The following is a 25,544-nucleotide window of genomic DNA, read 5'->3' as shown; positions in this document are numbered from 1 at the left end:
GTCACATTCCTCAGGCATATCAAATTCATACAGATTTGACCGCATTAATGCATTATCTTTATTTTTGTTTGTCACTGAATATTCCTATCTGTTATATTGTTATTGGACTCTGTCTATAAATTAAAAGTGAAAACTCAAATGCAGTCGACTTCACATGAAGTTAATAACTGAGAGCCGTTAGATGAAGTCGTACTAAATCAGCCAAATCATCTAACGACTCTCAATTATCAACCTTACGTGAAATTTACTGTATACATACTTTTTTGAATAGTTAAATATTGACTAAATTTTAATAAAAGTGTTGGTTTCAAAACTTTTTCTTACATAAGCTGTAACATAAACTCCTTTAGTCACACTCCAACAATCGAGTATAAGTGTACTATTACTATATATGTCTTCCCAGAATCCATGGCCTCCGTTATCATATCCAACTGTGTCGACGAAGAAACAAGCCTTCCCATTCGGCCATTAACCTTCGTAAACCTCCACAAGTGGCCGGAATCCGACGTAGAGTTCGTGAAGAGGGTGAACTCCTTCAACAATGGCGAGGAGCGAAGAGTAAACAGCCACCTCTTGTGCAGGCAAATGTATCTGAGGAGCTACAAGTTTTCGAGGGAGAAGAAGGGTGTGACTCACAAGGCCATTAAGCGTCTTAGAACTCTAAAGGAGAGTGTGGTTCGCGCCACAAATAATGCTGCGCCATCAACCAATTTTATTAAGCCTAATTATTATAAGGTTCTCATCACTGCTAATGCTGCCTTCTTCTCAACCCTTCACAAGCTTATGTCTTGCTTTTCATCATGTCGCTCCCCATAGCTTTCCTGTCTTCAATTACTTGGTTCTATGTATTGGTTTATATACTCTGTCTGCTTCTATTTGATTAATGGCATATCACCGATTAAATTCAATAGCCTTGCTTAATACTTTAATCTATGAAGCTTGTAATACATGAAAACTTTATGTTAAATATAGTTTTGAGAGATTATGAGAAAATAAAACTGCATTTTATTTTGTCAGAAAATATAATTTTAACTCAATTATAAGTGCTTCCTCTAATAATATCCTAATTCCTCCTGTACGGAAGTGCTTTGTCAACATTTCATCTGTTATATCATGTAGCTGTTTGAGAGACTTGCATAGTGTGTACCTGTCTATTAAAGTATACTAGTAGTATATAATGTGATCTCAGATTGTTGAAGCATAAAACTATGAGAAGTGATATTGTCCCAACTTTTTGTGTGTATAGTTTTTTTTGGGTATAATTTGAGGGGAACTTTCTTAGGTAAATTGTGGATCTTCCACTACAGTATTGCCATGTCTATATATATATATTATTCTCGGAAGATGAAGCAGTGCTATTATAAGAAGAATTTTAAGTATACTAAGTATTCTGCTATTATATTATGTTTCTCTTCAACTAGCTAGTGCATTAGTAGTAGGCAAGGGGACTAGGGGAGAAGATAAAGGTGGTGGTGGATGTTCACTAGGCCTAAGTGCAACTATGACTAAATGAAACACAATAGTTATAAAAGCTATGGAATTCTATTCTACTACTAAATTCTAAATTGAATAATTTTAAATTTGTAATGATAGGGATGTGCACTAGCTATTGAACGTCACGCACAAAAGATAATACAAAAGAGAAGATGGCAACATAGTGTGGCCAACAGAAATACCATTTTCCTATTACATGGTTCTAATCATGGATCACTAGAAAATAGAAACATCACCATTTCGTTTTCTTATTTTTCAAATGATGGATTACATCTAATCTAAATCTAAATGAGAAGTAAATTAACCACTGTAGTCTCATGCCAAACTAAAAGGAACAAAAGGATACCAACACTAACATGAGCCAGTGAGTAGAAGGGAGATGGCAGATGGGAGAGAAAAAAGAACAGAACACAATAATGCTGCATAACCATAATATTAGCATGCCAAAATAATGTATTAAAATTCTAAAATCAAATTTGTCAACCTATTAATTCAGTTTCACCTAAGAAGATAGTTAGAAATGGTTAAATAACAATTTAGTCAAACATATCAAATCATTTAAAAAGTATATAAAAAGTATATGAAAAAATTCAGAAAGTCAGTATTTTTATTAAAATTTGACCAGCACTTAACCAGCAAAAAAAAAGAATAATCTCATACCATTAAATATAATTTCACATCATTAAAAATACTAATAATAGCTAATTGATTATTACAAATCACAAAACCTACTGGTCCCTAACACTCCTCAAAGTATATAGGATGAAATCTCACACCAATCTCACACCATTAAAACCATCATTGATGGCTATTTGATGGCTACAAATCACAAAAGTTACTGGCCCTAACATTCCTCTGTACGAAAATGATCAACTTATACAAATTTCAATATTGAACGAATGGATCCATTTGGTGTTCTGGCTACCAATTAAGTAAAGACGTCTGATTAACTAAGTCTTTCTTTACAAATCTATAAAAGTATCTTAATATAGTGTGTCAGGACAGAGAGATCAAGTGATCATAATAAAAATCAAAATATAATACAAACAAGAAAAAATAATAAAACAACAGCGTTGTAATAAAAAAGTTGAATATCCACCAATATTGAAAATCATCTTCATCTTCCTTCTGACTTCACCAACTGAGAAAACACCCTACTCATTGAAACACCAGACAGATCATCCACATTTGTGCCTTCAAATTTAATGGTAGAGGCGCTTGCATCGTCGTTGAAGTTGTTGACCTGTGGAGAGAGACTGATCATATTAGTACTGTTTTCTTGAGGATCATTCCCTTGAGTAGCAGACTCTTGAAGCTGCAGGGCATACTCCAAATTCCACAATACATCTCCCATAGAAGGCCTGTCTACACCGAAGTCTGCCAAGCATTTCTCCGCGGTTTCTCCAAACTTCCTGAGAGATTCCGGTCTTATGTTGCTTGCAAGTGCCGGATCTATGATCTCCTCCAGTTGCCCCTTCTTCTGCCACTTCATTGCCCATTCTGCCAAGTTTACCATCTCCCTGGGAAGGGACGGATCTATGACAGGTCTTGCACAAAGAACTTCAAACAGAACCACGCCGAATGAATACACATCAGACTTTTCTGTTAGCTGCTGCCTCCTGAAGTATTCAGGATCAAGGTAGCCAAAGCTTCCTTTAACAGCTGTGCTCACATGTGTCTGATCAAGTTCTGGCCCAGTCTTGGATAATCCAAAATCAGCAACTTTAGCCATCAGGTTCTCATCAAGGAGGATATTTGCAGACTTCACATCGCGGTGAATAACTGCTTTAGCATAGCCGGTGTGCAGGTAATGAAGCCCTCTAGCAGCTCCAATGCATATCTCAAGCCTCTCCTTCCAACTTAAGGTTGGGAACCCCGAACCATATAGATGACCCTTGAGTGTTCCTTTCTCCATATACTCATATATCAGTATCATTTCATTCCTTTCATCACAATAGCCAATCAAAGATACCAGATGCCGGTGACGGAACTGAGACAGCATTTCGATTTCAGTTCGGAACTCGGCAATACCCTGCTGTGACCGAGGATTTCCTCTCTTAACTGCCACTTTAGTGCCGTCGCTCAATTCCCCCTTGTATACTTTCCCAAAGCCACCAATCCCAATAACCCAACTCTCATCAAAATTGTTTGTAGCTTCCTGAACTGCAGCAAGAGGGACACGGTACTCGAAGTTTGAAGCAGCACTAATTGTAGTACCATTAGAATATTTACTTCCCATGGTGTGAGAAGTTGTTCCGTTGATGGAGAAAGGAATCCATGTCTTAGACTGCCTCCGCCGCGCCAACCGCCTTCTTTTCCTGCATAGTACGCACAAAAGTCCAGCCAAGACCACTGCACATACTGCCCCAAGAACTGCACCCACAATTACACCAACATTCTTTGAATTTGAACCAGAAGTAGTAGCAACAGCAGCCGTCGCTGTACTAAGACTGCCCACAGAATTGTTCATTTTCATGATCTCCAAACCATTCAGAATGGCATTAGGGTAGTCCTTATTTACATTAGAAGGTCCCATACTTACTCGAAGCAAGTTGCTAGATGTCAAGGGTGTAACAACATCCCTATAATATGGAACACCCAAGGCATTTTGATTTATTGAAGCAAGATCAAGATCCTTGGCAGCAAACAAGGAATCAACATAAACATTGAAGTAGAGTTCATTGAGACCTTTACTCACTAAATCACAGAAGTGAAGTCTAACAAGGTACTGAAATCCAGAATCCACCTTAAACTCCCATGTCACATTGAAATTAACACGTGGATCACTTTGTGAGTTCATCTGTTGTCCAGTACCATAAACACTAGCCGGAGCATCATTTTCAGTAGCCGAGCCGTTCACATACTGAACACCTCCAATATTTGAGAAATTAGCAGCAAGGTTTTTTTCTTTTAGGAAGCTAAGATCCGGATCCCAGGTTCGTTGAAGAGTGTCACTACCAGAGGAGACAGTTGGACCCCCCATGTTAACCCTCCAGACCGTCTCCAGAGCCTGTGCTGCCAAGCCAGAGTAGGTTGATAATCCATTAGTCAGGCTGAGACCAGCATCATCAATGAGATCATCAGGGACCGAAACAACTTCGATTGCATTCACAAAGGCAATCGAACCACTCGAAGGGGTAAAGTCTATAACAAGAGAATTAGAGCTCACATTCACAGAGTATTCCTTCATCACAGGATCTTTCTGCACACCAAAATCACTAACAAGGACATTGTTCTGCGTGGCAACCGAGAATTTCGCTGCACTCATATCATACTTCTGATAGGTAAATGGAAAGAAATAAAGACGGATCCAATGTCTCCCTTTTTGTTTGATTGGGAAAGTGTACTTTGAGGAACCAGTGAAGACCCTAGCAGTTTGATAGAGAGTGGAATCACCAGTGGAAGTGATTGATTTCAAGGAAGTACTTGCAAGAACATCTTGCTGAGTGGATAATAGCTTCTTAGAAGCACTATCCGCAGAGAAATTGCGGTTACCTACAACAGTACCAGAACTTGCTCCACAATCTATAAGGTAGTTATCTACTGGAACAAAATCGGCAGAGAAACACAGATAGGGATAAAAGATAGATAAAGCACAGAAAAACAAAGAAAGTTTTCTGTAATACATCATTGTGGCATCTAACAGTATTGTTTTAGGAGATTAATTTTCCTATGAAGATAAGATCTATGGCACAATCAAGGGAAGGAATTATTCAAGCACAAAGGTACAAACTCAAACAAGTCAAAGACACGGAAATAGAAGGGAATAGAAGAAAGGAGTGAGAACACATAGAAATGGCACCTTTGAATACAGTTACAGCTAGGTCCAGAAGATGAAGCAGGAAGAGCCAAGATTACAGAGAAGAATACAAATCTGGAGCCACACCCTGAATCTCTGACTGTGAAGGAAAATTTTAATACATATATGTAAAACAAAAAATTGAAAAACACGCTCAGAAATCTAGCTCAGGACAAGCTGGAATAAAATTGATGACAACCTTAGCACTTGACATAATCATAGATTCTTTGTTTTTGTTTTTATTTTTATTTATAATAACGGAAAAGAATATATATAAAAATATATTGTCATTGATTATTTGATTAGGGTTGAGATGCTGACCTGATTTTTTTAGGTGAGAGCATTAAGAAGCATGATGCAGGGAACCTTATCTGTGATGCAAGTGGGGAATCAAATAGATTAAAGAGTTGTAACGACCAAGCTGAGTTGGTTTAGGTTTACCTTGCCCAGTACCAATATATATAAATATAACATTAATAATATCCATTGCATATTTAATGTAGATGTTACACTTTTATTTTCCTTACAAAAAATATACTATCAATTATTTATGTTATCCATATTTCCCAAAAGAAATCTTTTACCTAAATTTATTTTTTAAAAGCAATTAAAATTTTAAATTAATAGACCATCTACCGTATGAAATTTAAATTATAAACTACCAAAAAGAAAAGATTAATTAGATTATTGCGTATAAAATTATTGTACTTCAGAGAATTAAATTAGTATACAATAGCGTGGTGGGTATGTTACTATGTTAGTACTTAGTAGAGAAATTAACAGGTGGCCGTTTATAATGTTTTTCTACTTTGTGCATGTGGGCTCGCTTTCGCTGTGATTATGAGTGAATTGAGGAAATTTTGGATGGAAAAGTTGTGCTAGTAATGTGAAAGTATGAAATATTGAATGGTATGGTAGTAAATAATCCTGCCAAATCGGAAGAAATTGACATGTAATCTAAGTTATAATCTTTCTTCCAAACTATCATTAATCAGGTGTCGTCACAGTTGCGTGAAATGGAATTTTATCATCATACAATATATCACTTTAAAGTTAAAAAGAAATCAATAAAGTAATACGTCTTTCTTGCTTCTTCGGAGATTTTTATGCAATATCTCACTCAGTTAACGAAATACTATCGTACCTAACATCGTTAAATCATATAATAATAACACTAATGTAACCTAGTGTTCGTAATTGCATCTCACACTTTCCAAACTAACATAGTTACAGAGAAGTTGAAACTTGAAACATTATTTCTTATTGTTTGGTGTTTTGTCGATTTTTAGTAAATCGATGGCGAAACTTATTTTTTTGTGCGAGTACCAATTTATTAAAAGTGTATCAAAGTGCCTTCGATTAGACGAATAATAGTATAAAGGTAAATTAAAAACTCGTAAAACAATAAAAGAAATAAATAAGTGAGGTTTTCAAAATTATAATATGCTGAAACCGGAAAAGGTTGCGTTGAAGTTAAAAGAAAATACTAAAATGTCTTTGATGGAGTCAAAGAATTTTGACATAGAAATTTAAAGTACAGAAAAATAAATTGGATAATGAAAATAGAAAACACTTGGAATAATAAAATTACTTAAAATGTGAAATTTACAAAAAAGTAAATTAAAAGATAAAGAAGATGGAAGGAACCTTATAGAAAAGTTAACTCAATTGCATACTCAGGAATTCATTGGGATGTGAGTGTGTTTGAGTGTTTTTTTTTAGTAAAAGTTCCAACTCTTATTCACTAACACTTCTTAGTATTTATAGGCTAATCTTACATAACTGACAATTAATTTACAATTAATTACAATTAAATACGAAATTTCAAATTTGAAGTGCAATATCTCTCTTGGTAACCGTTCTCGCCGCATGATTGTAGATACTCCCCATAATTTTCTCGTGTAATAAAAGCCACTAACTCTCCCACTTCTATGACTATTCGATCAGCTCATCGAAGACCTTACTTAATCTTTCTAATTGAATCTCCTTACTCGATCAGGCCTACTCGATTAACAAACACAATCGAAATCCAAATCAGCGCCCATTACTTCCAACTTCAAGTTCATGCGTATTTCTTCTCGAGAAACCATACTTGACCCATTCCGAATCGATCCACTCTTGTCGAAAATATTTTCCGATCAACAAATTGCCCCCTTAGATTAATGTGGTTGTCTTCGATAACATTATCGAAAAATAAAACACTTAATCCAAAAAGTCGTTAGTTTTCAAATCAGTAATAATTGTCATTTAAACTCCCAATTACTACTGATCCACTCAACACGTCTCCCGAAACTTGTGATTTCTCTTTCCACCACTTCACCTTCTTCGCGAAGTTACCCTTATTAGCATTCCTTCCACAGTAACGGCTACAGTGATACTTTAAATTTATCACTTTCTCCTTTGTTCAAATCTCTCGAACCTCATCATTCTCTGAATCTTCTCTACATCAAGAGCTTCTTCACAAAAAATCATCAACCTTCAATCTCCTTTCTTTTCTTTGATAATGGCTGGTTCCTCTTCTTATGCCACTACTCAAGATAAGGGTAAAGGTCATGTAATAGCACCGCCATCTCCACCAGCTCTTCGCATTCTTAACCAAGTAAATGATGAAATCATTGATGATCCTTATTTGCAAGTCAATGATACCAGAATCCTAATCCCTTTCACAATCGATGCAGATACACATTGCTTTCTTGGACCGATTGAAACCCTTGAAAGAGCGAACAAAAAACTTTCTTTCTTCCCAAATGCTGAAGGGGGAGATTTATTGATAAACCAAGCTTTTAACATCTTTCACTTCATCACCAAAAACCCTTCCGAAATAATCCAAAAATCAATCCTCGAGGGTTCGATTTCACAACTTGGTACAAACGCCTTGAACCCTCAAAGGGCGCTACCTGGGGAGCCCTTGGAATACAAGAACTACTAAGGCTATCTCATTTTTCACTCACTACACATCCTTGGATGATTGGAGCAGTAACTTGTTTCTGGAATAGGACTACCAACAACTTTCACCTTCCTTGCGGAATGATCGAAATGTCCCTCCTCGATATGGCTGCCCTCACAGGTCTCCTAATAAGTTCTCCAGATTGTACCCCTGACATGCAATCTCAACATCAGTACAATGTTACCTTTAGCACTTCCTACAGTGAGTTCATTGCCCATAACATGGGTGAAGATGGTATAGAAATCACGGACAGTGAACATGTAACCTTCTTATTTTACTGGTTGAATGCAGTTTTGTTCTGTTCCCGAAGCGTACAAATGTCAAAGCTCTTCCTTCCCTTGGCTGCTCTCCTACATGAAGGAAAAGCTCTCAACTTGGCCAAGCTTCTTCTGGGACACATTTTCGAGGAGCTTGGTCTGTTTGTCTGTGACCTTCGAGATAATAAAATAATCAACACAGGAAGCCCACTATGGCTCCTTCAATTATGGCTTAACGCCGTTTTTAAAAATTTTATGACAAAACTTGAAGGTGGCAACACCGATAAACAACACATCGAGGATTTTTGTTTGTCTAATTACAAACCCAATTTTCCAAACACCCAATCAGATGAAGACAGATTCTGGGCAGTTTTCTCTCTTTTTCATTCCTGCAAAGATTTTGACAATGATCAAGTTAATTTTACTCCTTTTTTGTGCCGTAATTGCGGCCCTGCCTGGCTTAATCGTTTGCTCTTCCCAAATACTAACGAGAAAAATGAACTTGCAAATCGAACTTGGGCAAATTTATTGGTTGTTCAAGTGATACCAATAGGGTTACCACAGTACAGGAAAGAAAGGTTCAAGATAACCCTGTATGCTCCTCATTTGACTGCAAGACAACTGGAATTTTCTCAAGCTATCCTAACTCCACAACCTCGACACAGTGATCCATTCTGTCACATTACTTTGACATCCCAAGAAGATTTCAACACTTGTCTCTCAAAAAACCAAAAACAAAGAAACCGCTTCAACTTCTTGATCTATGAACGTAGTTCATTTATCACCAAATCTTGCTTCGAATGGTGGGCTGCCTATTATTCAAGGTACACCTGTATCTTAGAAGATATTCAGCAAACTGCTGTTCGAACGGCTGTCACTGAAAGTTTCCCAAAGAGAACTCACAAAAGGAAAGCTGATGCCACTCGACCACCACCACATAAGAGCAGAAGGACTCCTACCAGAACCTCTCGAAGGGTAACTCTTCTATTTACAACTTTTCTTTTACACTCGAAATGCTCTTTGAATATATATATATTTTTAAAATAAGCCATAATTGATTTTGAATTCTTACCAGTTAGTGCTACCATCATCAAGCGAAAGCGCTGATGAAAGTGAACCAAACAAGGACACTATCGTTGTCTCCTCCAAATCGGAAGATGCAGCCGATTCTGACCCTGGCTCTCAACTAGTTCAAAGATCCAGACTTCCTAAGGTAACACAATTATCTCTTCACACATTTTACTTAGTTTAAAATAAATCTTAAGCTCATATGTGTACCTTTTGCACTAGCCCATTAATGTTGCCCAATCAGCTTCTTCCACTGAAGCTCTTGATCAACCAATTACTCGACAACAAAATGACCCAGAGCATTCCACATCACATGATTTGATTCAATTCACAGAGTCCCTACAATCAATTCCTGCCACTCATCCACCTTCCTTCCATACAACACAGGTGATTGAACCAACAACAAATCCCTTGCAACATTCTCCAGAAGGAACACACATACTTGAGTCAATTTCACCAAACAATCAGGCTGCATTCTCCGCAGAAAACCTATTGATCCCAGACTCCGATTCTGCTTCTAAGGCTGCTGACACCACCAATTCAGATCCCTCTCGATTCAAGGTTTTCGAAACTCCTCCCGAGTTACAACCTAGACCTTCACCCCAGGCTAATCTTCAAACTCCTCCCGGACTAAGGCCTAAAACAGCAAGTGCTTCTACTACCCCTACAAGTGCTTCCTTGGATAACTTGATTTCTGTCTTAAATAAAGTTATCCAAGAAAATAAAATTCCAGTGCTTGTACCAGCGATCTCAAGACCTGCTACATCAAGGCCTTCAATTGAATTAGATTCTGATATTCGGGAACAACTTCGATCACTCATCAAGCTCTTGGATCATCTACCTACAACATGGGTTAATGATCCAATTCTCAACAAACTTTGGCTGACCTTTTGAATTCTTCTTTTGAACTCCCAACTAATACACCACATTCTACCTCAATTCAAGAATTCAAACAACTTCTCAATGAGAGTGTTTCATCTCAATTTCAACTCCAAGAAATTGAGAATGAAAAAGCTACAGCCAAATCCAATATAGAAAATTGCCTCGCAACCGCTCAACCAATCCAAACTTTCCATGAGAAATTTGATGTAAGAATCTCTCATGCTATTTCTGTTCAAGCTTTTCATGATCAAGAAGAAGCAAGACTCGAGGCAGAATTAATTCAGATTCAAGAACAGCTTGCCACCATACGCCAAAGTCGAGCTGCCATAGCCACACCCCTAGCAATAGCCCAACAAGATCAACATCACCTTATTCAGGAACTTATCTCAATTGATATCAAACAGGGAGAATACGAAAATCAACTCGAGAAAATCCAAGCCGATAAGTTCAAACAAATTGAAATGCTTTCAATTCTAGAGAACAAAAGGGCAAAGCTACGCTCCGATTTGGCAAAACTAGTGGCACCTTGAATTCTCTTTTTTTATTTCTTATTTCATCTTTTGTAGCAACTTTCATCTTTTCTAGACATATGTATGTTACATTTCTACTTTTGCCAACAATAGTATTGCTTCAAGTATTTTCCATTAACCGAATTAATTATTCTTCCTAACTCAATATCTTTAATCTGATAAGCATTTCCAGAATACGTTCTAATTATTTGGAATGGGCCCTCCCAAGTATGGGACCACTTACCAAGAAATCTCGATTTCTTTTTCATTGGCAAAATAACTTTCAAAACCAATTCACCTGTATTAAAAGACCTTTCCTTGATTTGACGATTATAACTTCGAGCAATACTTTCTTTTTGTCGAATCATATTATCAAGTGCCAGAATTCGTTATAAGTCTAATTCATTCAACTCATCGAACATTGCATTCCAATAATCATCAACTGGCAAATCATTCTATCTCGATACTCTCAAAGTATTCAAATTAATTTTTAATGGTAGTATTGCATCATGACCATACACTAGCTTAAATGGTGAAGTACTTGTCGAACCCCTTGGTGAATTTCGATAAGCCCATAACACTTGGCTCAAAGTTTTATGCCATGTTCGAGGCCTATTTCCAATATACTTTTTAATCAAACTTATCAAAATTTTATTTGCTACTTCTACCTGCCCATTAGCCTGTGCATAATAGGGAGTCGAAGTAATCATATTGATATTCCTTGAAGCTGCAAAACTTTTCACCCGCTGACCAGTAAACATTGTTCCTTGATCAGTACTTAACGTTTGAGAAATTCCAAATCGATGAATAATATGTTCTTCAATAAAATCTATTATCTCACTTTGACCTACTTCGATCAAGGGAATCGCCTCAACCCATTTTGTAAAATAATCAATCGCTACTAAGATAAACTTATGTTGCTTGGACGAAGGAGGATGAATTAATCCAATTAAATCCAAAGCCCAACCTCTAAATGGCCATGGTTTTATTATCGAATGTAATTCAGATGATGGAACTTGTTGAATTGAACCATGTTTTTGGCATTCCAGACATGCCTTCGCATAATCAATACAATCTTTTATCATGGACGGCCAATGTACATGATTTCGATATAATACCCATCTCATCTTTTTTCCTGCCTGATGGGCACCACATATTCCATTATGGACTTCACCCAAGGCAATGTTCTGATCATCTCGACTTAAGCATCTTAATAAACTCCCAATAATCCCTTTTTTATACAGTTCATCAGCCAATAAGACAAAATTCATGGCTCGTAATTTTATCTTTCTATCAACTGCAACATTGGGATCCTTTAAATAAAGAGCAATAGGCTTTCTCCAATCAGGATCCTCCCATTCATCCATACACAAAACCTCTCTTTCATTTGCTGGTACTTAAATTTGATGGATACCAGATAATTTCCTAAGAGTCTCTAGACCAACCCGATACCTCGAAGCAATTTGGGCTAACTCATTAGCAATTTCGTTATGAATTCTAGGGATATGCACCAAGAAAATCTTTCGAAAAGATGTTAATAATTCTCAAGCAGTTACTAAATATTTCTGTAACGTCTCATTATTACACTTAAATTCTTTCGATAACTGCTTTAAGACTAACTGTGAATACCCTAAAATTTGAACCTCTAAAGCCCCTTTGCTGATTAAAATTTCAAGACCCAAAATTAGAGCCTCATATTTGGCCACATTATTCAAACAAGGATACTTTAATTCAAACAAGAATTCTGATGGAATACCATCTGGTGAGATAATGAGAATCCCAACTCCTGTACCATTTTTATGCTTGGATCCATCAAAATACAATTTCCAATAACTGCTTTCTACTTCGATTATGTTTGCCCCCTGGTCATTCAGATCTTTCGAATTATCTACAAGAAAATCCGCAATGACCTGTCCTTTCACAGCTTTGGCTGGAACATACTGTAAATCGAATTCTGTCAATGCCAGCATCCACTTCCCTAAATGTCCCTTTAACATAGGGAAACTTAACATATACTTAATTAGGTCAGTTTGTGCTATAACTTTTACTGACTTAGCTACCATATAACACTTTAATTTCATACATGCATGATATAAAGACAAACACAATTTTTCGATTGCGGAATACCTTGCTTCGATGTCAGTTAATACTTGACTAAGGTAATAAACTGCTCGCTCATGCCCATTTTCATCATCCTGGGCTAACATACATCCAATAGTATTTTCAGATGCTGCAATATATAATTTTAAAGGCTTAAACGGACGAACATTCGCCATAATCGGGGCTTTTGACAAATATGCCTTAATCAAATCGAACACTGATCGATGTTCTGTAGTCCATTCGAATTTTGAACCATTTTTTAATTTCATTAAAGGCGCAAATACTCTAGTTTGATCTGAAAGATTCGAGATGAATCTCTGAAGATAATTCACTTTTTCCAAAAATGATTGCACTTCCTTCTTCGATTTGGGTGTAGACAATGCTAATATTGCATCTGCTTCATTTTTATCAATAGCTATCCCTTTTATATGAACAACAAATCCCAAGAAATTTTTAGCTGAAACTCCAAATTAAAAGCACATTTCAACAGATTCATTTTTAAACCTTTCTTCCTCATAGTAAGGAATTCCTTTCTTAAGTGGTCAATATGTTGACTCACGGAAATCGATTTGACCATTACGTCATCGATATATACCTCCATAAACTTCCCAATGAATTTATGAAAAATGGCATTCATTGCACGCTGATATGTTGCTCCAGCATTCTTTAAACCGAAAGGCATAACCACCCATTCATATGTACCTAATGCCCCAGGACAACGGAAAGCAGTTTTAGCCACGTCATCTTCCGCAATAAAAATCTTATTATATCTAGAATATCCATCTATGAAACTAAGAATTTCATTCCCCGCCGCAGAATCGATTAACATATCTGCAATAGGCATAAAATATTCATCTTTTGGAATAGCATTATTCAAATCTCGAAAATCGATGCAGACTCTCAACTTCCCATTCTTCTTCATAACAGGGACAATGTTTGATACCCACTCCACATAACGTGTAGTTCGAATAAATTTCACTTTGATTAAGCGTTCTATTTCTTCTTTAATTTTAATATTGATTTCAGGAGCAAAATGCCTTGGAGTCTGTTTTACAGGTCGAGCATTAGGTTTCAATGCTAATCGATGTTCTACCAATGAACGATCGAGACCAGGCATCTCATGATAATCCCAAGCAAAACAATCTTTAAATTCATATAAAAGATTAAAGAGTTCAGTTCGAAAAGGATCAACAAGATCTTTACAAATATATGTAATTCGAACATCATCAAGAGTCCCTAAATTAATTTCTTCTAAGGGATCTTGAGATTCAAACCCTTTATAATAATCATCCTCTTTGGTTAAATATTTTTCAAATCTCAAAGGTTCCAAATCATAGATGCAATTAAAAGTGAAATCAATAGAATCATCAGAAATAGAAGAAATCGGATCTTTGATTAAATCATCATCACTTTTATTTTCTACATAATGGGCCTCTGCTATTAAATCGGCAGTCCGGCTCGCATCATTAGTTTCATTACAAGAAATAAGAAAACTATAACTAAATTCGACTGGGAACGTCGAATCGAACGCATTACAATTAACAAACTTACTAAACCTATCTGATTCAACTTCATCAGAAGAATCATCTTTATTTTCTAATAACTGCGAATTATTTAAATAATTTTGTAATGTTACCAGGTAGTCAGAAACTCCCTCAACCTGGTCCATGGACTAGTCCCTTTCAAGTCTTCAAGAGAGGCAATCCCAACCAGTTGGTTCACAATCCACTTCTGGATAGCGCAACTTCACTGTAAGGTCTTCCGAGGACAAGTAGCACCCTTCACAATTATAAGGACTCAATGATCGATCAACATCTAAGGGCCTTAATTTATGATTATAAACCCTAAAATCGACATGCATTTGTTCGACGTATAAATTCGAATCTGCCTTAACGGTTTCAGGTTTACTCTCATTAGTCCATAAAAGCACACTTTGATGCACTGTTGAAGGTACAGCTCCTACACCATGTATCCAATCTCGTCCCAACAAAGCATTATAACTCGCTCTCGAAGGAACCACCACAAAGACAGTATTACGCTCAGATGAGCCAACCTTTACGGTCAGAGTTACCAACCCCCTGGCTGGAGTTGAAGCCCCACTGAAATTTGTCACAGCAATGTTTGTAGGGATTAAATGATCAGGATGCTTCCCTACTTTAATTAACATCCTTTCTGGCAACAAACTGATTGTAGCGCCACCATCAATCAAAACCTTATTCACCTTTATCCCACTTAAAGTAGTTGTTATATAAAGTGGGCGAAGGTGAGACATCTGCCTCTCAGTAGCTGTAAGAAGTAACCTGGCTCATCCTCTATCCGGATGAAGGAAAAAGCTTCCTCTCTGAATCATAATCTGCATCTGGATCTCCTTTATACTCCTCCAAATATTCAGTGGGAATGATCGATATTGTCCCAACCATGTCATCATCGCCCTCATCGAAATATTCCTCATCCACATCAACATCTTTGTTTTTATCAATTCCAGAAGATTGGGCTACTGCCTTGCCTTTTTCCATTTTCGCAGGTGATGGAATTTCTTTAGGGTAATTTTCTCCATCAGAAGGAAAAACGATTCTAGAATGCACAGAAGGCGTTGCCCCCTTGCTTAGTTCCTTATCTGTCTCAATCGAAGGTTTCTTGTTCTGATTGAAACCTCTCCTTCCTCCTCTTCCTTGTGGATAACCCCTGGCACGACCTCGATAGTAGGAATATTGATTCCGGGAAGGCGCTCGATGTCCTCACTGTGGATTACGTCGATACAAATGATCACGTCTCTGAAACTCCTGGCAATTCCTGATCCACTGAACACCTATAGCTTGAGAACGGCTTAAAGGTGTAGATACATTCTCTTGAGGAGTCTTCGAACTAGAGCCCTCCATATGCCTGATTGGCTGCCTCTGGCGCGCCTGCTCTTCCCTATGAGCCAACTCCTTCTTCATCCTTTCTTTTTCAAAAATTGCTGCTGCTTCAGCATCGAAAACAGCATTGCACCGCAGACACAGAGATACGTCCCGGTCTTTGATCTTTTGCTGAACTAAGAAGTCCAGCAAACCATCCCCTGTCCTAGGGTATACTGATCTGACCTGTGACTCGAAATCATCAAGAGCCACATCAAAATTGTAGGACATGCCTACCATGTTTACTCCAAAGCAAGGTTCAACATAACTGGCATCAACTTCGAAGGGATCTACATCAACCTTTATCTCTTTCTTGCCATCATCGAATTTCAATCGCCCCTCCATTATTGCTTCTTGAATTAAGTCCCTGAAACGGACACAACTGTTAGTCGAATGACTTGTTGCTTGATGAAACTTACAGTAAGGCTTTCTTTTTAAATCTTTCACAGAAAGCAAAGTTCTACCCTCAGGTAAAATTAATTGTTTATCTTTAAGCAACGCATCAAAAATCTTATCAGATTTCGAAATATTAAAACTATATTTCTTTTCACTTTTTAGTTTTGATTTATTCGACTTTTCACTGCTTGGCAATTTCTTCAACAAAGAGCAAACATATGGAGGGCCTTTCTTAAGTTCGGCCAAATCGATTTTTGTTTCAAATTCGAGTTCCTCTTCAGAAGACTCCATTGTTACATAAGCAACTTTTTCTTTTTGAGTAAAAGGTTTACTCTTCGATCTTTGTTCACTCCTATATTTTTCTTTTTCTTTTTTCATAAGTTCGGTCTGTCGAACCTTTTCAGCCAGATGGGCCAAATTGGGAATATGCACATTAAGCAGTTTTCTGCGCATATAAAACCCTAACCCCATAATTGCTATTTTCACTATCTCATTCTCAGGTAATGACACATAGCATCTACTTTTGGCATTTTTAAAACGTATTAAATAATCATCAATGGTTTCACCTTTTTCACGTTTCAAAGCCACCAGATCGGTAACTGCTACATTCATTTCCCCTCGATAAAATTGAGCGTGAAAAGCAGTTTTCTAACTGATTCCACGTTGTAATCGAATTTGGTTTGAGATTCGAGAACCAAGTAAATGCATTCTTTGTTAACGACGAAGGGAAAAAATTCATTTTCAGATTTTCATCATTAACTAAATTCTCAATCTCAACCAAATAATGAGCAACATGTTCAGTAGTTGATTCTCTAACTTCACCAGCAAATTTTGTGGTTATCTTCGAATTTTTCACCCCTCTTGGCACTTCAGCCATTTGGACCACTTGGGGAAAAGCTGACACAAAATGTGGTTGATTCATAAAACCAACATTCAGCCCAACCCGATTCAAAACCTCTTCTATAATTCTTGTAACTTGATAGCGTTCGCCACCACGCAATCTGGCTAAAAATTCATCAGCATTTTGACATCGAAGAACCACGTGAGGATTTTCTCGATTTAGAATATTGTTTTCATTTTGAAAAATATTTTCCATCCCTTCATTATTTTCCCTGGCATTATGCCTTTCACCTTTATCATAATCAACAATTCAAGCAATCCTCTCGACTTGTCTAGCAAGACGCTCGAATCTTGATTCATGATCAGTCATCATGGGGTTCAGAATTGTAGTCATTTGCTGAGTCAATAAATTGACCAAGTCATGATGACTTTCCTCCACTTGTTGTCGATATGCCGCCATTGAGTTCACAGCATTCGAAGTGGAGCCCACATTAAAATCACGAGAATACTCGGAATGTTGTGGGTTTTGAACATTATTCACTCCGTTAATATTTTCAAAGCGAACAGGCGGCACAAAACCACCCACCGGTGGGGTATAACCAGGAGGAAGACCATAAGGAGGCCAACCGGCGGTTAATGGAGGTTGATATGGTGGCACAAGACCACGTGGACGAATATTACGTCCAACATTCCCAGTTTGAATAGTCGTAACGACTATACTTTCAGTTCCAATTGCTCCTTCCGATCGTGAAGATACGTCGGCTTGTTGCATGGACACCGGTATGCTATCATTGGTGGACGAACCACCATTCACATTTGATAATTCATCAACCATGTGAATGGTCTTCCCACTTCGTAATCGCATACACTAAAAATTACTGGAAAGAATATTTATCTGAGACACTTCAATTTAAAAACTGTCCCACTGGATGTGCCAATTTGTTTTGTCGATTTTTAGCAAATCGATAGTGGTTCGATATCTAATGGTTTGGGAGCGAAACCTACCCCTTTGTACGAGTACCCGTTTTCTAAAAGTGCATCAAAGCGCCTTCGATTAGACGAATAATAGTATAAAGGTAAATTAAAAACTCGTAAAGTAATAAAAGAAATAAATAAGTGAGGTTTTCAAAATGATAATATGCTGAAACCGAAAAAGGTTGCGTTGAAGTTAAAAGAAAACACTAAAATGTCTCTAATGGGGTCGAAGAACTTCGACATAGAAATTTAAAGTACAGAAAGATAAATTGGATAATGAAAATAGAAAACACTTGGAATAATAAAATTACTTGAAATGTGAAATTTACAAAAAAAGTAAATTAAAAGATAAAAAAGATGGAAGGAACCCTACAGAAAAATTAACTTGATTGCAGACTCAGGAATTCATTGGGATGTGAGTGTACTTGAGTGTTTTTTCTGAATAAAAGTTCCAACCCTTATTCACTAACACTTCTTAGTATTTATAGGCTAATCTTACATAACTGACAATTAATTTACAATTAATTACAATTAAATACGAAATTTCAAATTTGAAGTGCAATCTCTCTTGGTAACCGTTCCCGTTGCATGATTGTAGATATTTCCCATAATTTTCTCGTGTAATAAAAGCCACTAACTCTCTCACTTCTATGACTAGTCGATTAGCTCATCGAAGACCTTACTTATCTTTCTAATCGAATCTCCTTATTCAATCAGGCCTACTCGATTAACAAATACAATCGAAATCCAAATCAGCGCCCATTACTTCCAACTTCAAATTCATATATATTTCTTCTCGAAAAATCATACCTAACCCATTCCGAATCGATCCACTCTTAGTCAAAAATATTTTTCGATCAACACTTGGCCTCTTATTTTTCTTTAATACTAATAAAGTAATAATTAGATAATCTTTATAATATTAAAAGTAGAATAGCAAAACAGTGTAACAAACCCTTCCTTGCTAACACATTGACACGTGTACTCCCNTCTTTATAATATTAAAAGTAGAATAGCAAAACAGTGTAACAAACCCTTCCTTGCTAACACATTGACACGTGTACTCCCTATTTATACATTGCTAACACATTGCTACCAAATAAAGCTTAATAACCAATCTCATTAGAAATTTGTAGCATTTGGTTAGTTCTCAAGTTTCTCCTTCTCAGTTTGGTTTCAAGTTTGCAGCATTTGGTTACTTCTCAAGTTTCTCCTTCTCAGTTTGGTTTCAAGTTTGCAGCATTTGGTTACTTCTCAAGTTTCTCCTTCTCAGTTTGGTTTCGGCAATCCCAAGGTCATGCAATAAAATGAAGTTCCTGTTTTCTCATTGGTTGATAAGTGATTTGGAGGATCACCATGTTGGATTAGACATGCATAAAGTATGTTAAACTTTCCCGCTCTTTTAACACATTTCAATAGCAACTTTTTATTACAATTTCTTGGTCTGCCTTTCGAGCAGCTGGTAGTGTATATATACATGTTTGTTGCACAAGATTGTGTAGAAGGTGTACACACTTTTAGATGGCCACGCTTAGTATTTCAAATAGTGCAACCCATGGAGTTGATCGTGTGGCAGACATCAACCCGTCTAAACTAGAATGGTCCGTGGTGGTGGGCGTTGTTCGACTGTACGAGGTTCCGAGTCAGTGGAATCCGGATGAAGCTTTTAGCATCGAGATGATCCTTCAGGATGAACGGGTAAGTGTATCATGTATTGAAATCGTTATTATTTTAGTGTGCCCAGGCCTGTGGGTTTATTAATGTAATTTATTATATTAAATCTTTCTTTGTTTTTATGTGGTTGGCTTTTGTTCATATAGGGTGATCGGATCCATTGTAGTGTACCGAGGAACAGCATTGTGATATTTAGGAGTGTTATCCGCGAGCATGAAATCTATTCCATGAAGAACTTCATTGTGCAAGGCTATGGAAAGTCAGTGAGGACTACACCTCACAAATATAAACTAAGTTTTTATATGAAAACGTCTGTGTCTAGACTCACCCCTGACACATTTGTTTTCAACCCGTTTCGATTCACAAAGTATGAAGAAATTGAGGCAATGGCTTCAGTTGTCGCTCAAAACCACTTGATCGGTTAGTATTCGGTCTTTCATTCTAGGCTGTTATGGTTTCTTTAATTCTTGGTCACTTTGAACCGGAGTGAATAGTAAGTGATCAGAGTATGTTTTCCATGTCTTATGTAGATTGCATTGGTCATGTGGTAGCTAAAGAAGATGCAAGAGATTTGGTTACCAAAACTGGGCAACACACTAAACGCATGGTGGTTTACTTGGAGGATTTAGAGTTTGTTTTCTTGATTCTCCTTTTGTTGTTGAATGAATTTTGACGTGGTTATAATCTTTTTTATATTAGCTGTTTTTGTGTCACTTTGGTGGTGTTCTTATTGATGCATTCTGCCTGTGTTTTTAGGGGACATAAGATGAAGTGTACTCTATTTGGCACCTTTGTTGATGAAGTGGTTACATTCTTGCATAGGCCAGATTGTGAGCCATTAGTTATGGTTGCCCAGCTTTTTAAACCATATGTATATTTGAATGATGTTAACATCCAAAGTAGCTTTGACCCTTCTCGAGTATATTGTAATGCTGACTTCCCTGCTGTTATTAGTTTCAAGAAGAGGTATGCAAAAAATGAAAAAAAGGGAAGGTCAATTCCTTTAGTTTTTTCTCCATATATGCATAATTTTTTTTAACAATAAAAACTGTGCTGTGTTATGTTCAATATTTTTTGTGTTATGTAGTTTACTTGAGCAAGGTGATCTAGCTTCTCAGAGAATCAATCTTATCGAGAGTCATGGCCAACCTTCCGTCTCTGATGAAATATCTCGAGGAACAATTCCAATCAAGTCAATGGAAGAAGTTCTCAACTTGGACCATGTGAGCTTTTTGGTTGAGTGTTTGGGTTTAAACATTCCTTTATTTTATGTTCTGTTGATGGAAAGACGTTATGTTTTTTTTAAATGGTTAGGAGACATCATGTTGGGTTGTTGGTACCATAGTTTCTGTCGATGTGGGTTTGAAGGATTGGTTCTACGTATCGTGCAACACATGTCCCAGAAAAGTGCAGCCAAATAAGGACCGCTATTGGTGTGATCATTGTAGAAAGGTTGGGTTTAATGGTGCTCTGAGGTAATTAGATGACAATAAGGATGTATTCATGTGCATTTATTTAGCATGTGTCACGATACAAGTTGGTCTTCCTAATTGCCATTACAATTGTGTTGTGTTTATAGATATCGTCTTGCTGTCATCCTTACTGATGGTACCGGTTGTATTAAGGTGACCTTATGGAATTCAGAAGCCAAGACTATTGTTGGCAAATCAGCCAGTGAAATACGTGATCCGACTGTAAGTCTTTGTGATTAATAATATTTTCAATTATCGGCAAGACCTGTTTCTAAGTTGTTAATTGCCAAAACATAGGATACATACCCGGGAAGTTCGTATCCGAAAGCTTTCGATGCGATTGTTGAAAGGAAGTATTTGTTTAAATTGTCTGTGACGTATCGGAATATCAGGTCGGTTGACCAGCCTTACAATGTAGTTAAGATAAGTGATGATGAGTCGCTGATAGGCCTTTATTCGACGGAATCTTCGACTTCCGTTAATATTGGGGTATGCTGGCATCCGGTTTAACATGTTTTGTTCGTTAATAGACTACCTACTTTTGTTGCTTACAAGTAGTGTGTTTTGGTGGTTTAGGCAAGGGTTCACAGTTTTACAACCAGTTTGGGTGGTGGTTCTCATGAAGGGGATCAAAGTTTTAGTGCCACTTTGGATGGTTCTTGCCAATTGGAAACTGAATCAGAAGCAAATGCGTTGGGTTTTATATCTGCATTGAAGGTTAGAAGGCAATTAAAGATAATCCAAAAAGTTAATTTATATTATGTTATGTTTTAGAAGGCCTTACATTTTTTTGTGCACGCAGGACTCCCCAACTGAAAGCAAATGTGAAAGCGTCCATGCCAGTCCCGTTAAGTCGGTGGTCGGTGAGGTTGTTGACAATGCTATCACGGTAGGGATATGTACTCCAGATGGTCAAGGTTCCAGCAACAAGACATTTAAAAGAAACACTGGAAAGAGGAAGCTAGAGTAATCTTAGTTTGAGTTGTTTTGCATAAGGGTGAATTGAGGAATTAATGTTGTAAAACTAATGTTAAATATGTTATATTACATGTTGTTGCTTTAGTAGTGTAATGTCAAGTACATGGGAATTAAGTTCAAGGTGTTGTAAGTTCTAATTAGTTAGGGGTTGAATGATGAAGGTAGGTGTAAGTGGGTGCAAGGTGCATGTATGTATATTTAGCTATATATATATATAAAAGATTAGTATGAAATTTGGTTGCTGCTCATTTTAGTAGTTCATTTGTTCGAAAATTCATTAGTCAATATATATATATATATGGTTATATGAGAAAATAAAGTCAGAAATTTCAACAAGCTTTTTCATCATCTAAATTGTTCGCTGATGTTGAAATACCTTTAAAGAACAGTGTAGCAAGTGTATACAACTTGAAGTATTAGTACAATGGTTGTTTCTCTTGCTACAAAGTATTCAGACAAGAAAATTACTAATTTAAAATGAAGAATGAAGTGCAGAGGCAAAGAAAACCTAATACAATATCTCATTCAATATCCATCCTGTGGCTTTCATCACAACAGGTTAATATTTATATATATNTGTTGGGCAATGTTTAAGAAGTTGTTTCTCTTGCTACAAAGTATTCAGACAAGACAATTACTAATTTAAAATGAAGATTGAACTGCAGAGGCAAGGAAAACCTAATACAATATCTCATTCAATATCTCATTCATCATATTAGATGATGTTTTACATCAGTTGATAACTCTAGCTCAAAAGATACATCATATATCAGGATTCAGCTCATAAAAATGTATCTTCTCACAAGACTTGCGGATGTTCTACTCTCTCGGATACCTTCGAATGTCTACCATCATTCGCAAATTACGTTTGCAGACTATCCTAAAGGCTAGAAGATCTTTTGGTTTCAGCACATGTGCCTTGCAAAAATCCTGCCATCCGAGTCCAAACCTGATATCAAAAGGATTAGTAGGATTTTGATGGCCTTGGAACAGAAAAGTAGACCCCTGTGGCGAAGGGGGACTTATTATTGTCCAAATGGCAGCATCTCCGAATGTTTTCAATATTTCTGCGAAGTCAACTGGCACATACTGTGGGCGTCATTCCAAAACAAAATTATTAATATAATTGCTAACAGGTTAAATTAATTGAACCATACAACATAGACTCATAGTAGTGTTGTGTTATTTTACCAGTCTGCTGGCTCCAATGTCACTTGGCTGGAGTTCTTTGGAGTAAGTGTGAAAAATTATGTCTCTAACATAGATCAACAAATTTGAACACATTGTAATTGTCAGATAATTGATTTCTATGATTATGTTTGTTGAAAGGAATGAAATGGGATGACAAAAGTCACAAAATCAACTATGGAGTAAGAGTCATCTTACCTCATGTGATTGTCGATTTCGACAGGATCAGCCGTGTTAGGGCCTACTACTTCTTCAACATCTGTTGACTGAGGTGAATCACCGCTACTTGAGGTCACTTGAGGTTGTTCATCCTTTTGTACGTACTTTAGATTCAAATTCAGTTCAATTTCATCAAGTTTGTCAGAGGTTAGTTGGTCTCTCACATAGAAATTTGGATTTTGGGTCAAAGCTAACTCAAAGTTCATCTTATCCCACAGGGAAAGATAAAAGAGACCAAAGCCTACATACCAAAGCTTAACTGTTACATCTCTTTCTGCTTGATAAAAGGCTCTAATTGTCTCAAATGTGTCTTCTTCTATAACTCTATTCATATGATTACCGACTAACTGAATCTTCAAGCAGTTGTCACAGTGATCAATTGCAAAACATGTATTACCAAATTCTTTTCCATATCTTGCTAAAAAGTGTTTGGGAAAATGTCTTTTGCCCTAACATCATATGAACATATTTCAGTCGCCGTGGAAATTGAAATTTAATTCTATGTAACTTAAAATTACAACAAAATCAGTTTACCTTTACTTTGACAAGACGAAACTTGATAAGTCTATCATCATCTGAAGGCCAACTATTCATTGTTGCCATAAATCTTCTGTGTTAACGAAAGGGTAAACAATGTTAGATTGTACTATTTTCATTTAGTAAGTAACCTTTTTCACAAAAACTGATTGCATTTTCAGGAACATTCACCCATTCAGTTTTGAAGCGACTACTGTTCGTGGTAAGGGTTACGTCTTTTTTAATTTATACCCATAGATAGATATTCAAAAATAATAAAAAATTTCTCACACAAGTACCCACTTTGAAGTATAAAGCTCTGATTTTTAAGGAAGACACATGCATGTGTCTCATAGTATGCAATGAAAAATATAGAGTCATGAAAGTATGGTGGTTGAAGTTTTTTTACCTGTTAATGTCACTCCTGGAAGCAGAAATAGCCATGCCTACGCTTTGTTTTCTCTTCTGGTACCGGTCTTTTGAGGGTTAACAAGTTGAGAGTTGGTAGGGTTTAGGGTTTCCGAAATGAAGCAAGGAACCAAGTGATGCTTCTATGGCAGCGAGTGGAGTACCGGGTTCACCGTTCACATGGTGTAACATAATCTGCAAAGGATGTAGTTTAGAAGTTTTATTTCCGTTTCCTTCTGGACGAAGTTTTGGGGCCTCGGCTGATAGGCACAACCACGGATTAGACCTGGCACTAAACTCGCTAAATAGGCCTTTGCTTTGCTTAAAACAACATAAAAGTTGAGTTTGGAAATGAGGAAAAAATATGGTTTCGAGGGCGGGGCCTGTTAGGCCATGACTAAAACGAAAGTACTCTCTTTATTTATGTTTATTAAAATGATTTGCTTTAACAATAGAGAATTTATTTTGCAAAAATTGATCTCCCATACATGCCTAATATTAGTAATAAATATTCCTTTAAATCTCTCAGAAGATAAACTAAAATTAGTAATAATTCACTAATCAAGTTCCATTACTACTCATGTCAAATTAAACATTAAGAAAAATAAAATTCATCCAACATTAAACAAAAACATCAATTAAGTATTTAGTACGCTCCTCTCAACCATTTTTCAGTCATCAACTAAAAAATTCAAACAATTAAACAACTTCATAAAATGAAAACTTGAACACAAAATATACTATCAAGTTATTTTTCATGTTTTTTTTTNAATTCAAACAATTAAACAACTTCATAAAATGAAAACTTGAACACAAAATATACTATCAAGTTATTTTTCATGTTTTTTTTTTTCCGATAAGTTCAACTCATCAAAGCCAAAAGACCATGAGCAAGATCAGTTTGACAATGTACATCCCCAAAGAT

At 36.6% G+C, this 25,544-nt stretch overlaps 5 protein-coding genes across 6 annotated transcripts; 3 read left to right on the top strand and 2 right to left on the bottom strand.

Annotated features, from left to right (window-relative positions):
- On the top strand, positions 332-1,169 carry LOC107612470. Its single transcript, XM_016314163.2, has one exon. It carries the CDS (start codon positions 409-411, stop codon positions 814-816), a length of 408 nt encoding a protein of 135 aa, XP_016169649.1. The 5' UTR covers positions 332-408; the 3' UTR covers positions 817-1,169.
- Positions 2,361-5,747, bottom strand: LOC107613072 (receptor-like protein kinase HERK 1). 2 transcript variants are annotated; one of them, XM_016314918.2, is made up of 2 exons: positions 5,615-5,747; positions 2,361-5,393 (listed from the first exon to the last, which is right to left on the bottom strand). In XM_016314918.2, exon 2 carries the CDS (start codon positions 5,123-5,125, stop codon positions 2,612-2,614), a length of 2,514 nt encoding a protein of 837 aa, XP_016170404.1. In that variant the 5' UTR covers positions 5,126-5,393; positions 5,615-5,747; the 3' UTR covers positions 2,361-2,611. The 2 variants fall into 2 exon arrangements, with proteins under 2 accessions (XP_016170404.1, XP_020964252.1); XM_021108593.1 differs by having other exon boundaries at positions 2,361-4,547; positions 5,615-5,722.
- LOC107612138 lies at positions 19,179-22,469 on the top strand. Its single transcript, XM_021110238.1, has 8 exons — positions 19,179-19,862; positions 19,985-20,258; positions 20,369-21,061; positions 21,153-21,313; positions 21,418-21,532; positions 21,608-21,799; positions 21,887-22,027; positions 22,113-22,469. Exons 3-8 carry the CDS (start codon positions 21,035-21,037, stop codon positions 22,278-22,280), a joined length of 804 nt encoding a protein of 267 aa, XP_020965897.1. The 5' UTR covers positions 19,179-19,862; positions 19,985-20,258; positions 20,369-21,034; the 3' UTR covers positions 22,281-22,469.
- Positions 19,686-20,948, top strand: LOC110265905. The gene is made up of 6 exons (XM_021109458.1): positions 19,686-19,862; positions 19,985-20,097; positions 20,161-20,258; positions 20,369-20,468; positions 20,595-20,668; positions 20,926-20,948. The coding sequence occupies exons 1-6, from the start codon at positions 19,686-19,688 to the stop codon at positions 20,946-20,948; spliced, it is 585 nt and encodes a 194-aa protein (XP_020965117.1).
- On the bottom strand, positions 22,878-25,370 carry LOC107612157. The gene is made up of 5 exons (XM_016313977.2): positions 24,621-25,370; positions 24,230-24,305; positions 23,675-24,144; positions 23,480-23,543; positions 22,878-23,377 (listed from the first exon to the last, which is right to left on the bottom strand). Exons 1-5 carry the CDS (start codon positions 24,653-24,655, stop codon positions 23,108-23,110), a joined length of 915 nt encoding a protein of 304 aa, XP_016169463.1. The 5' UTR covers positions 24,656-25,370; the 3' UTR covers positions 22,878-23,107.

The sequence above is a fragment of the Arachis ipaensis genome, chromosome B08 (assembly GCF_000816755.2).
Source record: "Arachis ipaensis cultivar K30076 chromosome B08, Araip1.1, whole genome shotgun sequence".
In the NCBI taxonomy this organism is placed as follows: domain Eukaryota; kingdom Viridiplantae; phylum Streptophyta; class Magnoliopsida; order Fabales; family Fabaceae; genus Arachis; species Arachis ipaensis.
Note: the sequence above shows the minus strand (reverse complement) of the source record. Positions and strands in the feature narration are given on the sequence as shown.